Source organism: Pristiophorus japonicus, chromosome 10 (assembly GCF_044704955.1).
Source record: "Pristiophorus japonicus isolate sPriJap1 chromosome 10, sPriJap1.hap1, whole genome shotgun sequence".
NCBI classification, from domain to species: domain Eukaryota; kingdom Metazoa; phylum Chordata; class Chondrichthyes; family Pristiophoridae; genus Pristiophorus; species Pristiophorus japonicus.
This window is the reverse complement of record NC_091986.1, coordinates 165,616,318-165,634,043: the sequence shown is the minus strand read 5'-3', so window position 1 is coordinate 165,634,043 and position 17,726 is coordinate 165,616,318. Positions and strand designations below refer to the sequence as shown.

Genomic DNA, 17,726 nt, shown 5'->3' with positions numbered 1-17,726 from the left:
CTTTCGTCCGTTGACGATGCTACATGCGCCCAGGTTCTGAACAGGTTTGCATCGTTGTTCGAGCCAGGCATTGGAGGCTTCTCGGGGGCAAAAGTGCAGATCCGTTTGTTTCCCGGTATGCGAACCATCCATCACAAGGCACGGGCGGTACCATATATGATACGTGAGAAAGTGGAAATTGAACTGGACAAGCTGCAGCGAGAAGACATCATCGCATTGGTGAAATTCAACGAGTGCGCCAGTCCGATTGTTCCGGTACTTAAAAGAGGACAGTACGGTTAGAATTTGTGGGGACTATAAAGTAATGATTAACCATTTTTCGCGACAGGACCAGTATCTGCTACCCAGGGCAGGCGACCTATTTGCGACCCTGGCTGGAGAGTAGATTAGATCAAGCCGGACCTGACCTCGGCCTACATGATGCAGGAGCTGGAGGAGTCTTTGAAAGGCCTCACCTGCATCAACACGCACAAAGGTCTGTTCAGCTATAACAGATGCCTGTTCGGGATTCAGTCGGCCGTGGCAATCTTCCAACGGAACATGGAGAGCCTGCTGAAGTCGGTTCCTCGCACCGTGGTTTTCCAGGACGACATACTAGTTACAGGTCGGGACACCATTGAGCACTTGAAGAATCTAGAAGAGATTCTTAGTTGGTTGGATCGTGTGCGGCTCAGGTTGAAACTCTCGAAGTGTGTTTTTCTGGCGCAGGAGGTCGAGTTCTTGGGAAGAAGAATCGCAGCAGACGGCATCAGATCCACCGACGCCAAGACGGAGGCCATCAAAAACACGGCGAGACCACAGAACGTGATGGAGCTGTGGTCGTTCCTGGGACTCCTTAACTATTTCGGTAAGATCCTACCTGGGTTAAGCACCCTGCTAGAACCCCTACATGCGCTACTCCACAAGGGAGATGACTGGGTATGGGGGAATTCACAAGAGGCTGACTTCTAAGAAAGCCATAAATCTGTTGTGCTCAAACAAACTGCTTATCCTGTATGACCCTTGCAAAAGATTAGTGCTAGCTTGCGATGCGTCGTCATACGGGGTCGGGTGTGTGTTACAACAGGCTAACGAATCGGGTATTTTGAAACCGGTCGCTTATGCATCCAGGAGTTTGTCCAAGGCTGAAAGGGCCTATAGCATGATTGAAAAAGAGGCTCTGGCATGCGTTTATGGGGTAAAGAAAATGCACCCGTACTTATTTGGCCCCAAGTTTGAGCTTGAAATGGACCACAAGCCGCTCATATCGTTGTTCTCTGAGAGCAAAGGGATTAATACCAATGCCTCTGCCCACATCCAAAGATGGGCGCTCATGCTGTCGGCATACAACTATGTAATCCGCCACAGACCGGGCACAGAGAACTGCGCAGATGCTCTCAGTCGGCTGCCATTGTCCACCACCAGGGTGGAAATAGCACAGCCAGTGGACTTGCTCATGGTAATGGATGCATTCGAAAAGAAAACAAAAAGTCCCCCATTACGGCCCGCAGATCAGGACCTGGACCAGCCAGCATCCTTTACTGTCCGTGGTAAAAAAAACTGTCCTCCATGGGAGCTGGTCCAGCGTCCCAGCGGAGATGCAGGAGGCAATTAAGCCGTTCCACAGGCGCAAAGACGAAATGACCCTGCAGGCGGACTGTCTGTTGTGGGGAATCGCGTGGACTTGCCCAAGAAAGGCAGAGGTACGTTCATTTGTGAGCTGCACAGCGCCCACCTAGGCATTGTAATGATGAAAGCCATAGCCAGATCCCATGTGTGGTGGCCCGACATCGACACAGATTTAGAGTCATGCGTGCGCCAGTGCAACACTTGCTCTCAGCTGAGCAATGCACCCAGATAGGTACCACTAAGTTTGTGGTCGTGGTCCTCCAAACCGTGGTTGAGGATCCACGTGGACTATGCGGGCCCATTTCTAGGCAAAATGTTTTTGGTTGTCGTGGACGCTTACTCAGAATGGATTGAATGTGCAATAATGTCTGTAAGCATGTCCACGGCCACTATTGAAAGCCTAAGAACCATGTTTGCCATGCATGGCCTGCCTGGTGTCCGAGTCAGCGACAATGGGCCGTGTTTCACCAGTGCTCAATTCAAGGAATTTATGACCCGCAATGGGATCAAGCACGTCACATCTGCCCTGTGCAAGACCGCATCCAACGGCCAGGCAGAACGGGCAGTTCAAACCATCAAGCAAAGCCTGAAATGTGTGTCAGAAGGCTCCCTGCATACCTGACTATGCCGCTCAGCTACCGCACCAGACCCCACTCACTCACCGGAGTTACCCCAGCCGAGCTGGTCATAAAAAGGGCACTCAAAACAAGGCTCTCTCTTGTCCACCCTGATCTCCATGATCACGTGGAGGGCAGGCAGCATCAACAAGGTGTGTACCATGACCGCGCAAATTTGTCACGCGATATTGAGGTCAATGATCCTGTGTTTGTACTCAATTATGGACATGGTTCCAAATGGCTCGCTGGCACGGTCAGAGCCAAAGAGGGGAGTAGGGTGTTTCAGGTCAAATTGGCCAATGGCCTAACGTGCAGAAAACATTTGGACCAAATCAAATTGCGGTTCACCAACAGCTACGAACAACCTGAAGAAGACACCATCAACTTTGACCCTCCAACGCACACACAAGTGGCAACTGACATCACGGTTGATCACGAAGCCGAACTCACCATCCCCAGCAACCCGGCAAGGCAGGCTGCCCAACAGCTCAGTGAAGAACTAACCAACTCACACACACCTGCATTTGTACCGAGACGATCGACGAGGGAGCGAAAAGCCCCAGATCGGCTCCCCTTGTAAATAAGTGTACTGTTGACTTCATGGGGGAGTGATGTTATGTATTTAACCCCTTGTAACCTGTATTACACTACCACCAGAGGGCATCCCTTGGGAGCACGGTATAGAAGCAGGCCACCCACGAGGTACCTGCACTCTGGTGTCTTATTAAAGGAGCTAAGATCACACTTGCTCATTGTACACAGTACTCAGTTTCATCCTTTATTTTAAATGTATCATTAGTGAGGAGGACTTTGCAGGACTGGGTGTGCCTTTGCCATGTCTGAATCCGGTGTCTAGGTCGATGTTCTGTCTGGTTTTATTCTTATACATTTTCATTAGATTTTGCTGCAGCTGAATAGCTTGCTGGGCCATTTCAGAGGGATGTTAAGAGAAAACCTCATTGCTGTGGGTCTGAAATCACTTCTAGAAGGGGGTAGGGGAGAGGGGATCGAAGGGGAGATGGAGAGGGGTTTGAAGGGGGAGAATAGAGGGGACTGAAGTGGGAGGATAAAGGGGATTGAAGGGGACGGGGAGAGGGGATCGAAGGGGGAGAGGAGAGGAGTTCGAAGGGGAGAGGTTAGAGGCATTCGAAGGGGAGGGGGATCAAAGGGGAGAGGGGTTCAAAGGGCGAGGAAAGAGGGGTTTGAAGGGGGCAGGAGATTGAAAGGGGAGGATAGGGGGGATCGAAGGGATGGAGAGGAGCTGAGAGAGGAGCTTGGGGAGTGGAGCTCAGAGAGGAAAGAAAAGAGCTCACAGGGGTGGAAGAAGCTCGCAGCGGGGGAGAGGAGCTCAGAGAAGGGAGGGATGAACTTGGAAAGAGGGAAGATTAGGAACGCGAGGAGAATAGGTCAGGAACTCGGGCATTTATGTGTTGTTTGCCAGACTCGATTATTCCAATGTTCTCCTGGCCAGCCTCCCACCTTCCACCCTCAGTGAATTTGAGCTCATCCAAAACTCTGCTGCACATGTCCTAACATGCAACAAGCCCCATTCACTCATTGCCCTTGTGCTTGTTGACCTTCATTGGCTCATGGTCCACCAACGATGTTCCCGTGTTCCTGGAAATCCCTCGTATGATGCTTTTGAATGGGAGATTTTGCGCATGCGTGAAATTTTGAATGGGGAACATTGTCCACGAAAACCAATTGTCATCCTCATGTTAAAATCCCTCTATGGTCTCACCCCTTCCAATCAGAACTTGGCAGCATGAGTGCTCCAAGGTGAGCCATGTCTGTTCTTTGAAACCAGTAGTGAACTCAGTAATTTGCCTGACAAACATTGCAGAGATCTTGATTACTTTCCCGTAGGCAGGATCAAATTACACAATACAGACGAACTATTGGGTTTGTCTTGTCCTCCAAGAGTGCCAATCAGAAATCTGGCATCACAAATAGGAACAACCATAAAAAAGGGGTGATTTATTGATTCTATTTTTGTCACCTAAGATCTGGAGTAGCAGTAGGTTGGCGCAGGGCGCATTGTTCATGTTTCCCATCCCAGCGGATTATAAAAGGATGTTTCTAGATATGCCCTTATTACTAATGAGGAAAGAGTAAAAACAGAATAATCAAATCACCCCTTTTTTATAACCAGTCCTGACAGGGAATGTACCCACAATTGACTGATTTCCAGCAGCAGGAGAACAGCTATTGTAACCTCCGGTAATAGCTCCACCCGGCAATGACAACTCAAGAGACTTCTGCAATATTTGGAGGACATTCTGTTAAAGTTATGGATATCCAAGTTGTTAACGCCATGAATTACGAAGAGTTTGTAAATGTGTTTGGGAATGTGGTTGAGGCATGCCCAATGATTACAGCTGCAGTTTGGACAGATCGCCCCTTTACAAGGATGTGTGCCTTGGAAAAAAGCATTGGAGATTTTATCGATAATTTGCCTCGGTCCGGTAAGATTCACATATTCATTTAAAAACTCAATTTTCACAATGATCACCTGTTTAGATGATGTTAAATACACAATTGAGTTGTACAAGATTTTCAGTTGGACTAAACAAAAAGCTAGATGAAAACCTATAGTTAAACCTAAATGAAAAATACAACTACTTACATAGTTCAAGGAGATATAGAGCTTAAAGAGCTCAATGTTAGTTCCAAAAGTTTCAGGTAAGCGTTTGCTCGCAGCAAGACCCAGAGACTGAGCTAGCATAGAATCATAATCGCACAAAGGGGTTAATCAATGTAAAGATGCCAGAAACCGTGAACCTTAAAAATGTGGTTCTATTTTTTAATGAGGATAAAACATGTCTGGAATTCAAAGTCAACCTAAAACAGGAAAAACAGGAACAATAGGAGTGAACACTGGTTTCTCTGTTTAATCACCACAATAGTTATGAATATGTTCTTTTTATTCATTCACGGGATGTGGACGTTCCTGACCAGGCCAGCATTTATTGCCCATCCCTAATTGCTCTTGAGAAGGTGGTGGTGAGCCGCATTCTTAAACCGCTGCAGTCCATATGGTAAAGGTACTCCCCTCGTCCTGTTAGGTAGGAAGTTCCAGGATTTTGACCCAGTGACGATAAAGGAACAGCGATATATTTCCAAGTCAGGATGGTGTGTGACTTGGAGGGGAACGTGGGTTTGGGAAGTGCTTTTGAAGAAGCCTTGGCAAGTTGCTGCAGTGCATCTTGTAGAAGGTACACACTGCAGACACGGTGCACCGATGGTGGAGGGAGTGAATGTTTAAAGTGGTGGATGGGGTGCCAATCAAGCAGACTGCTTTGTCCTGGATGATGATGAGCTTCTTGAGTGTTGTTAGAGCTGCACTCACCCAGACAAGTGAAGAGTATTCCATCACACTCCTGACTTGTGCCCTGTAGATGGTGGAAAGTCTTTGGGGAGTCAGGTGATGAGCTACTCTCTGGTGAATACCCAGCCTCTGATCTCCTCTTGTAGCCACAGTATTTATGTGGCTGATCCAATTGAGTTTCTGGTCAATGGTGACCCCCAGGATGTTGATAGTGGGGTATTCAATGGTGGTAATGCCATTGAATGTCAAGGGGCGCTCGTTAAACGTTCTCTTTTTGGAGATGGTCATTGCCTGGCAATCGTGTGCCGCAAATGTTACTTGCCACTTATCAGCCCAAGCCTGAATATTTTCCAGGTCTTGCTGCATGCAGGCACATTCTGCTTCATTATTTGAGGAGTTGCGAATGGAACTGAGCACCGTGCAATAATCAGCGAACATCCCTACTTCTGACCTTATGATGGAGGGGAGGCCATTGATGAAACAGCTGTAGATGGTTGGAGCTGAGGAACTCCTGCGGTCACTCTCACCTCATCTCTGGAATTCAGCTTTTTTGTTCATGTTTGGACAAAGGCTGTAATGAGGTCTGGAGCTGAGTGGTCCTGGTGGAACTCAAACTGACCAACGGTGAGTAGGTTATTGGGGAGTAAGTGCCGCTTGCTAGCACTGTCGGCGACAGGAGCAGGTCAAGATGGATCATCCACTCGACACTTCTTGCTCGAGATGGTTGCAAACACTTCAACCTTGTCTTTTGCACTCACTTGCTGGGCTCAGCCATCGTTGAGGTTGGGGATGTTCATGAAGCCTCCTCCTCTCGTTAGTTGTTTAAATGTCCACCACCATTCATGACTGGATATGACAGGACTGCAGAGCTTTGACCTGATGCATTGATTGTGGGATCGCTTAGCTCTGTCTATTGCATGCTGCTTCTGCTGCTTAGTATGCATGTAGTCCTGTGTTGTAGTTTCACCGGTTGGCACATCATTTTTAGATACACCTGGTGCTGCCCGGCATGCTCTTGTACATTCCTCATTAAACCAAGTTTGATGGTAATGGTAGAGTGAGAAATATGCTGGGACATGAGATGAGAGATAGTGGTGGAATGCAATTCTGCTGCTGCTGATGGTCTCAGCACCCCTTGGCTGCCCAATTTTGAGTTGCTAGATCTGTTCTGAATCTATCCCATTTGGCACGGTGGTAGTGCCACACAGCACGATGGAGAGTATCCTCAGTGTGAAGATGGGACTTCGTCTCCACAAGGACTATATAGTGGTCACTCCTACCAATACTGTCAAGGAGGTGCATCTACGACAGGTAGATTGGTGATGACGTAAGTAAAATTTTCCCCTGTGTTGGTTCTCTCACCACCTGCTGCAGGTCCAGTCTCGCAGATATGTCCTTCACGGCACATCAGCTTGGTCCGCAGTGGTGCTACCGAGCCATTCTTAGTGATGGACATTGAAGTCCCCCACCCAGAAAACATTCTGTGTCCTTGCCACACTCAGTGCTTCTTCCAAGTGGCGTTTAACATGCAGGAGTGCTGATTCATCAACTGAGGGAGGGCAGTAGGAAGTAATCAACAGAAGGTTTCCTTGTTTATATTTGACCGATGCAATGAGGGTTCATGGGCTCTGGAGTCAATGTTGAGGACTGCCAGGGTCACTCCCTTCCAACTCTATATCACTGTGCTGCCACCTCTGGTGGGTCTGTCCTGGAATAGTGATGGAGGTGTTTGGGACATTGGCTAAAAGCTATGATTCTGAGAATATGATTGTCAAACTTTTTCTTGACTAGTCTGTGGGACAGCTCTCCCAATTTTGGTACAAGTTTCCAGATGTTAGTTGTTGTGTATTTAACCCCTTGTAACCGGTATTACACTACCACTAGAGAGCATACCTGTTGGAATCTCAAGGGATCCCAGCATCCCTTGGGAGCAAGGTATATAAGCAGGCCACCCACGAGATACCTATACTCTGGAGTCTTATTAAATGAGTTAAGGTCACACTTGCTCATTGTACACAGTACTCAGTTTCATCCTTTATTTTAAAGTTATCAATTGGCGACGAGGTAATGAACAACTGCATGAAAATGCAAAAAACAGTTGGTATCTTGGAGAAGTTCTCAGAAGGGGAATGATTGGGAGGCCTTTGTGGAGAGATTCGACCAATACTTTGTGGCCAACGAGCTGGAAGGGGATGAGAATGCTGCCACATGAAGGGCGATCCTCCTAACTGTCTGTGGGGCAACAACCTATGGCCTCATGAAGAATCTCCTCACTCCGGCAAAACCAACAGCTAAATCCTATGAAGAATTGTGTACGCTGGTCCAGGAGCACCTAAATCCTAAGGAAAGCGTTTTGATGGCAAGATATCGGTTCTACATGTGTCAACGGTCGGAGGGCCAGGAAGTGGTGAGCTATGTCGCCGAACTAAGGCGCCTCACAGGACATTGCAAATTTGAGGGATTCCTAGAACAAATGCTTAGAGACCTTTTTTGTACTGGGCATTGGCCATGAGGTAATCCTTTGCAAACTGTTGACTGTTGAAACTCCGAATCTAAATAAAGCCATAACGATAGCCCAGGCATTTATGTCCACCAGCGACAACACCAAACAGATTTCGCAGAGTAAAGAGGTTTCGGCCAGTACTGTGCACAAAGTCATGTCGTTTTCAAGCAGGAATATACATGGCAGAACTTACACACCGGCTGCTGCTGCCCGACCTCAGATGACCCAGAGTCCGCCATCAATCGTTAATGCGAGGCAGTTAACACCTTGTTGGTGTTGTGGAGGTGATCATCGGCCCCATCAATGCTGCTTCAAGCACTATGCGTGCAACGGTTGCAGAACAATGGGACATCTCCAGCGAATGTGCAGGCGAGCTGAAAACCCTGCAAATCCTACAAACCATCATGTTGCAGAGGAAGATCGATCCACTGTGGATCAGGCTGAATTGGAGACTCGTACCGAGGAGGTAGAAGTGTACGGGGTACACACATTCACCACGAAATGTCCATCAATAATGTTGAAAGTTGAACTGAACGGAATTCCAATATCTATGGAACAGGACACGAGCGCAAGTCAGTCCATAATGAGTAAAAAGGCCTTCGACAAGCTGTGGGACAAAAAGGCTCACAGGCCCAAGCTCAGCCCCATTCACACTAAACTAAGGACTTACACCAAGGAACTAATCCCTGTAATTGGCAGTGCAGAAGTCAAAGTCTCCTATGATGGAGCAGTACACGAACTCCGGCTGTGGATTGTGCCGGGGATGGCCCCACATTGTTTGGCAGAAGCTGGCTGGGAAAAATCCGCTGGAACTGGGACGACATCCGAGCGCTTTCATCCATCGACGATGCTACATGCGCCCAGGTTCTGAACAGGTTTGCATCGTTGTTCGAGCCAGGCATTGGAAGCTTCTCGGGGGCAAAAGCGCAGATCCGTTTGTTTCCCGGTATGCGAACCATCCATCACAAGGCACGGGCGGTACCATATATGATACGTGAGAAAGTGGAAATTGAACTGGACAAGCTGCAGCGAGAAGACATCATCGCATTGGCGAAATTCAACGAATGTGCCAGTCCGATTGTCCCGGTACTTAAAAGAGGACAGTACGGTTAGAATTTGTTGGGTCTATAAAGTAATGATTAACCGTTTTTCGCGACAGGACCAGTACCTGCTACCCAGGGTAGGCGACCTATTTGCGACCCTGGCTGGAGAGTAGACTAGGTCAAGCTGGACCTGACCTCGGCCTACATGACGCAGGAGCTGGAGGAGTCTTTGAAAGGCCTCACCTGCATCAACATGCACAAAGGTCTGTTCAGCTATAACAGATGCCTGTTCGGGATTCACTCGGCCGCGGCAATCTTCCAACGGAACATGGAGAGCCTGCTAAAGTCGGTTCCTCGCACCGTGGTTTTCCAGGACGACATACTGGTTACAGGTCGGGACACCATTGAGCACTTGAAGAATCTAGAAAAGATTCTTAGTTGGTTGGATCGTGTGGGGCTCAGGTTGAAACGCTCGAAGTGTGTTTTCCTGGCGCAGGAGGTCGAGTTCTTGGGAAGAAGAATCGCAGCAGACAGCATCAGATCCACCGATGCCAAGACGGAGGCCATCAAAAACGCGCCGAGACCACAGAACGTGATGGAGCTGTGGTCGTTCCTGGGACTCCTTAACTATTTCGGTAAGATCCTACCTCGGTTAAGCACCCTGCTAGAACCCCTACATGCGCTACTCCACAAGGGAGATGACTGGGTATGGGGGAATTCACAAGAGGCTGCCTTCTAAGAAAGCCAGAAATCTGTTGTGCTCAAACAAACTACTTCAACTGTATCACCCTTGCAAAAGATTAGTGATAGCTTGCGATGCGTCGTCATACGGGGTCGGGTGTGTGTTACAACAGGCTAACGAATCGGGGATTTTGAAACCGGTCGCTTATGTGTCCAGGAGTTTGTCCAAGGCTGAAAGGGCCTATAGCATGATTGAAAAAGAGGCTTTGGCGTGCGGTTACGGGGTAAAGAAAATGCACCCGTACTTATTTGGCCTCAAGTTTGAGCTTGAAATGGACCACAAGCCGCTCATATCGCTGTTCTCTGAGAGCAAAGGGATTAACACCAATGCCTTTGCCCACATCCAAAGATGGGCGCTTATGCTGTCGGCATACAACTACGTAATCCGCCACAGACCGGGCACAGAGAACTGCGCAGATGCTCTCAGTCGGCTGCCATTGTCCACCACCAGGGTGGAAATGGCACAGCCAGTGGACTTGCTCATGGTAATGGATGCATTCGAAAAGAAAACAAAAAGTCCCCCATTACGGCCCGCAGATCAGGACCTGGACCAGCCAGCATCCTTTACTGTCCTTGGTAAAAAAAACTGTCCTCCATGGGAGCTGGTCCAGCGTCCCAGCGGAGATGCAGGAGGCAATTAAGCCGTTCCATAGGCGCAAAGACGAAATGACCCTGCAGGCGGACTGTCTGTTGTGGGGAATCGCGTGGTCTTGCCCAAGAAAGGCAGAGGTACGTTCATTTGTGAACTGTACAGCGCCCACCCAGGCATTGTAATGATGAAAGCCATAGCCAGATCCCATGTGTGGTGGCCCGACATCGACACAGATTTAGAGTCATGCGTGCGCCAGTGCAACATTTGCTCTCAGCTGAGCAATGCACCCAGATAGGTACCACTAAGTTTGTGGTCGTGGTCCTCCAAACCGTGGTTGAGGATCCACGTGGACTATGCGGGCCCATTTCTAGGCAAAATGTTTTTGGTTGTCATGGACGCTTACTCAAAATGGATTGAATGTGCAATAATGTCTGTAAGCATGTCCACAGCCACTATTGAAAGCCTAAGAACCATGTTTGCCATGCATGGCCTGCCTGATGTCCTAGTCAGCGACAATGGGCCGTGTTTCACCAGTGCTCAATTCAAGGAATTTATGACCTGCAATGGGATCAAGCACGTCACATCTGCCCTGTGCAAGACCTCATCCAACGGCCAGGCAGAACGGGCAGTTCAGACCATCAAGCAAAGCCTGAAATGTGTGTCAGAAGGCTCCCTGCATACCCGACTATCCCGTGTGCTGCTCAGCTACCGCACCAGACCCCACTCACTCACCGGAGTTACCCCAGCCGAGCTGGTCATAAAAAGGGCACTCAAAACAAGGCTCTCTCTTGTCCACCCTGATCTCCATGATCACGTGGAGGGCAGGCAGCATCAACAAAGTGTGTACCATGACCGCGCAAATTTGTCACGCGATATTGTGGTCAATGATCCTGTGTTTGTACTCAATTATGGACATGGTTCCAAATGGCTCGCTGGCACGGTCAGAGCCAAAGAGGGGAGTAGGGTGTTTCAGGTCAAATTGGCCAATGGCCTAACGTGCAGAAAACATTTGGACCAAATCAAATTGCGGTTCACCAACAGCTACGAACAACCTGAAGAAGACACCATCAACTTTGACCCTCCAACGCACACACAAGTGGCAACTGACATCACGGTTGATCACGAAGCTGAACTCACCATCCCCAACAGCCCGGCAAGGCAGGCTGCCCAACAGCCCAGTGAAGAACTAACCAACTCACCCACACCTGCATTTGTACCGAGACGATCGACAAGGGAGCGAAAAGCCCCAGATCGTCTCACCTTGTAAATAAGTGTACTATTAACTTCACGGGGGAGTGATGTTATATATTTAACCCCTTGTAACCTGTATTACACTACCACCAGAGGGCCTACCTGTTGGAGTCCCAAGGGATCCCAGCATCCCTTGGGAGCACGGTATATAAGCAGGCCACCCACGAGGTACCTGCACTCTGGAGTCTTATTAAAGGAGCTAAGATCACACTTGCTCATTGTACACAGTACTCAGTTTCATCCTTTATTTTAAACGTATCATTAGTGAGGAGGACTTTGCCGGGCTGGGTGTGCCTTTGCCATGTCTGAATCTGGTGCCTAGGTCGATGTTCCGTCTGGTTTTATTCTTATACATTTTCATAGCATTTTGCTGTAGCTGAGTAGCTTGCTGGGCCATTTCATAGGGAAGTTAAGAGACAACCTCATTGCTGTGGGTCTGAAATCACTTCTAGAAGGGGGGAGGGGAGAGGGGATCGAAGGGGAGAGGGAGAGGGATTTGAAGGGGGAGAATAGAGGGGACTGAAGGGAACGGAGAAAGTGGATTGAGGGGGAGGGGAGAGGGGATCGAAGGGGAGAGGGAGAGAAGTTCGAAGGGGAGAGGGTAGAGGGTATTGAAGGGAGAGGATAGAGGGGATTGAAGGGGATGGGGAGAGGGGATCGAAGGGGGAGAGGAGAGGAGTTCGAAGGGGAGGGGGATCAACGGGGAGAGGGATTTAAAGGGGGAGGTAAGAGGGGTTTGAAGGGGGCAGGAGATCGAAAGGGGAGGATAGGGGGGGATCGAAGGGATGGAGAGGAGCATAGAGAGGAGCTTGGGGAGTGGAGCTCAGAGAGGAAAGAAAAGAGCTCACTTGGGTGGAAAAAGCTCGCAGCGGGGGAGAGGAGCTCAGAGAGGGGAGAGATGAACTTGGAGAGAGGGAAGGTCAGGAATGCGAGGAGAATATGTCAGGAACTCGGGCATTTATGTGTTGTTTGCCAGAATCGACTATTCCAATGTTCTCCTGGCCAGCCTCCCACCTTCCACCCTCAGTGAATTTGAGCTCATCCAAAACTCTGCTGCACATGTCCTAACATGCAACAAGCCCCATTCATTCATTGCCCTTGTGCTTGTTGACCTACATTGGCTCATGGTCCACCAACGATGTTCCCGTGTTCCTGGAAATCACTCATATGATGCTTTTGAATGGGAGATTTTGCACATGCGTGAAATTTTGAATGGGGAACATTGTCCACGAAAACCAATTGTCATCCTCATATTAAAATCCCTCGATGGTCTCACCCCTTCCAATCGGAACTTGGCAGCGTGAGTGCTCCAAGGTGAGCCATGTCTGTTCTTTGAAACCAGTAGTGAACTCAGTAACTTGCCTGACAAACATTGCAGAGATCTTGATTACTTTCCAGTTGGCAGGATCAAATTACACAATACAGACAAACTATTGGGTTTGTCTTGTCCTCCAAGAGTGCCAATCAGAAATCTGGCATTACAAATAGGAACAACCATAAAAAAGGGGTGATTTATTGATTCCATTTTTCTCACCTAAGATCTGGAGTAGCAGTAGGTTGGCGCGGGGCGCATTGTTCATGTTTCCCATCTCAGCGGATTATAAAAGTATGTTTCTAGCTATGCCCTTATTACTAATGAGGAAAGAGTAAAAACGGAATAATCAAATCACCCCTTTTTTATAACCAGTCCTGAAAGGAATGTACCCACAATTGACTGATTTCCAGCAGTAGGAGAACAGCTATTGTAACCTCCGGTAATAGCTCCACCCGGCAATGACAACTCAAGAGACTTCTGCAACATTTGGAGGACATTCTGTTAAAGTTATGGATATCCAAGTTGTTAACGCCATGAATTACGAAGAGTTTGTGACTTGGAGGGGAACGTGGGTTTGGGAAGTGCTTTTGAAGAAGCCTTGGCAAGTTGCTGCAGTGCATCTTGTAGAAGGTACACACTGCAGACACGGTGCACCGGTGGTGGAGGGAGTGAATGTTTAATGTGGTGGATGGGGTGCCAATCAAGCAGACTGCTTTGTCCTGGATGATGTTGAGCTTCTTGAGTGTTGTTAGAGCTGCACTCATCCAGGCAAGTGGAGAGTATTCCATCACACTCCTGACTTGTGCCCTGTAGATGGTGGAAAGGCTTTGGGGAGTCAGGAGGTGATTCACTCACCACAGAATACCCAGCCTCTGACCTGCTCTTGTAGTCACAATATTTATTTATGTGGCTGGTCCAGTTAAGTATCTGATCAGTGGTGACCCCCAGGATGTTGATAGTGGGAAATTTGATGATGATAATGCCATTGAATGTCACGGGGTTAGATTTTCTCTTGTTGGAGATGGTCATTGCTTATCAATTGTGTGGCAGAATGTTACTTGCCACTTATCAGCCCAAGCCTGAATGTTGTCCAGGTCTTGCTGCTTGTAGACATGGACTGCTTCATTATCTGATGACATGCAAATTGAATTGAACATAACATAAGAAATACGAGCAGGAGTAGGCCCCTCGAGCCTGCTTCACCATTTAATAAGATCATGGCTGATCTGATCCTGGGCTCAGCTTTACTCTGATCCTGGGCCCATGCCTACTCCCCATAACCCTTGACTCCCTTATCATTCAAAAATCTGTCTATCTCCACCTGAAATATATTCAATGACAGAGAATTCTGGACAGAGAATTCCAGACATTTACAAATCTCTGAGAGAAGAAATTTCTCCTCATCTCAGTTCCAAATGGGCGACCCCTTATTCTTAAACTGTGCCCCCTAGTTCTAGATTCCCTCTCTCTGCATCGAAGTTGTCGAGCCCCCTCAGTGTCTTGTATGTTTCAATAAGATCACCTCTCATTCTTCTAAACTCCAATGAGTATAGGCCCAACCTGCTCAACCTTTCTTCATAAGTCAACCCTTTCATCTCAGGAATCAACCTGATGAACCTTCTCTGAGCTGCCTCCAAACAAGTATATCCCTCCTAAAATAAGGAGACCAAACCTGTGTGCAGTACTCTAGGTGTGGTCTCACCAATACCCTGTACAGTTGTAGCAGGACTTCCCTGTTTTTATACTCTATTCCCCTTTGCAATAAAGGCCAAAATTCCATTTGCCTTCCTGATTACTTGCTGTAGCTGCATACTAACTTTTTGTGTTCCATGCACAAGGATTCCCAGGTCCCTCATTTTGTAACCTACTCCATTTAAATAATAATTTGCTTTTTTATTTTTCCTGCCAAAGTGGATAACCTCACACTTTCCCACATTATACTCCATCTGCCAAATCTGCCACTCACTTAGCCTGTCTATATCCCTTTGCAGATTCTTTGTGTCTTCCTCACAACTTGCTTTCCCAACCATCTTTGTATCAATAGAAAACTTGGCTACATTACACTCGGTCCCTTCATTCAGGTCATTAATATAGATTGTAAATAGTTGAGGCCCCAGCACCGAACACTGTGCAATCATCAGCCAACATCCCCACTTCTGACCTTTTGACGGAGGGAAGGCCATTGATGAAGCAGCTGAAGATGCTTCGACCGAGGATACTGCTCTGAGGAATTCCTACAGCGATGTCCTGGGGCTGAGATGATTGACCTCTAATAACAGAACCATCTTCCTTTGTGCTAGATATGATTCCAGCCATTGGAGAGTTTCCCCCCTGATTCTCATTGACTTTAATTTTACTAGAATTCCTTGATGCCACACTCGGTCAAATGCTGCCTTGATGTCAAGGGCAGTCACACTCACCTCACCTCTGGAATTCAGCTCTTCTGTCCATGTTTGGAGCAAGGCTGTAATGAGGTCTGGAGCCGTGTGATGCTGGCGGATCCCAAACTGGGCATCGGTGAGCAGGTTATTGGTGTATAAGTGCCGCTCAATAGCACTGTTGATGACACCTTCCATTACTTTGCTGATGATTGAAAGTAGACTGATGGGGCGATAATTGGCCGGCTTGGATTTGTCCTACGGTGGCGCAAAATGGGCAGTGTCAGATCGACCGTCCATTACTGCCCATTTTGTGCATTTACCCGAAACAAATTTCTCGGCCTTTGTCTTTTTAACTGCCTGATTTTGGGTGGTTTCAGGGTGGGAGCACAAAATGGAGCATGGACACAAAATGGGACATGATCACACATCCCTGCATGTAGGAATGGCAATAATATTTTTCACTGGAAGTGATGGCATAGGTGGGATACTGTAGACATATTAAAATTCAATGCAAATAACATTTGCAAATCTGTCCTGCCCAAGGCTTGCAGATGAGAATCATCCACCATTGCTAGGTATTAGCTGACAGAAAGAAGTTAATTCAAAAGCCATAGCAGTCAAAGTTTGAAGAGCTTTATTTTGGTTGTTTCTGTTATGTATGCAAACCTGTAATTACCATGTTTGATCACCAGAGGGCTTATCCCCTGGAGTCCCAAGGGATCCCACAATCCCTTGGGAACACCTGTATATAAGGAAGTCTCACAGGTTGGAGAGGCACTCTGAGATCTGCAATAAAGGACTGTGGTCACACTTACTTTGAGCTTGCAGTACCTAGTCTGACTCTTTATTCAAGACATAACAACTGGCAACGAGACACAGATGGCGAACACCAACGCAACAATGCAGAGAACTGTGGGCATCCTGGAGAAATTTTCGGGGGGAAATGATTGGGAAACCTTCGTGGAGCAACTTGACCAATACTTTGTGGCCAACGAGCTGGAAGAAGAAGCGAACGCGGCCAAACAAAGGGCAATATCCCCTCTCCTTTTACGGGACAGCAAAGTATGGCCTCATGAAAAACCTGCTCACTCCAGCGAAACCCACAGACAAGTCGTACGATGAGTTGTGCACACTGGTCCGGGAGCATCTAAACCCGAAGGAAGGCGTTCTGATGGCAAGGTATCAGTGCTACAACTACAAGATGTCTGAAGGCCAGGAAGTGGCAAGCTACATTGCCGAGCTAAGGCGCCTTGCAGGACATTGCAAATTTGAAGGACACTTGGAGCATATGCTCAGGGACTTCTTTGTACTTGGCATTGGCCATGAAGTAATACTTCGCAAACTTTTAACTGTAGAGACCCCAACCTTGAGTAAAGCCATAGCGATAGCCCAGGCGTTTATCTCCACCAGTGACAATACCAAACAAATTTCCCAACACACTAGTGCTGCAGCAAGTACTGTAAACAAAGTAACATTGTTTTCGAATTGAAATGTACGTGGCAGGAATAACACGTCTGTAGCTGCACGTCCGCAGATGACTCAGAGTCCGCCATCAACGGTGGTGAATACAAGGCCATTAACATCTCGTTGACACTGCGGGGGTGATCATCGGTTCCATTCAAGCCGCTTCAAAGGATACGTTTGCAAGGGCTGTGGAACAATGGGACACCTCCAACGCATGTACAGGTGAGCTGCAAACACTGCTAATCCTGCAAACCACCATGTACCAGAGGAGGACAGATCCATGGTGGATCATGATGAACCAGAGCCTCAGACCGAGGAGGCAGAGGTATATGGGGTGCACACATTTACCACAAAGAGTCCCCTGATAATACTGAAGGTTGAATTAAATGGACTCCCGGTGCCATGGAGCTGAACATGGGCGCAAGCCAGTCCATAATGAGCAAAAAGACTTTCGATAAGTTGTGGTGCAACAAGGCTTCAAGGCCAGTCCTGACTCACATTCGTACCAAACTCAGAACGTACACAAAGGAACTGATTCCTGTAATTCGCAGTGCTACCGTAAAGGTCTCTTACGATGGAGCGGTGCACGATTTACCACTCTGGGTGGTACCAGGCAATGGCCCCACGCTGTTCGGCAGGAGCTGGCTGGGAAAGATACGCTGGAACTGGGATGACGTCCGAGCGCTTTCGTCCGTCGACGACATCTCATGTACCCAGGTCCTAAGCAAATTCCTCTCGCTGTTCGAATCAGGCATCAGGAAGTTCCAAGGAGCAAAAGTGCAGATCTATTTGATTCCAGGGACGCGACCCATCCATCACAAGGCGAGAGCGGTACCTTACATGATGAGAGAGAGGGTGGAGATCTAGCTGGACAGGCTGCAAC

The 17,726-nt window shown here is 48.1% G+C and overlaps 1 protein-coding gene across 1 annotated transcript in view; it reads left to right on the top strand.

Moving 5' to 3' along the window:
• Positions 1-4,515: 4,515 nt before the first annotated feature.
• Positions 4,516-17,726, top strand: part of LOC139274846 (2-oxo-4-hydroxy-4-carboxy-5-ureidoimidazoline decarboxylase-like) — a 38,413-nt gene continuing 25,202 nt past the window's right edge. Inside the window, exon 1 of the mRNA XM_070891546.1 lies at positions 4,516-4,690. Coding sequence (XP_070747647.1) covers positions 4,516-4,690 — 175 coding nt within the window. The remainder of the gene's footprint in view (positions 4,691-17,726) is intronic.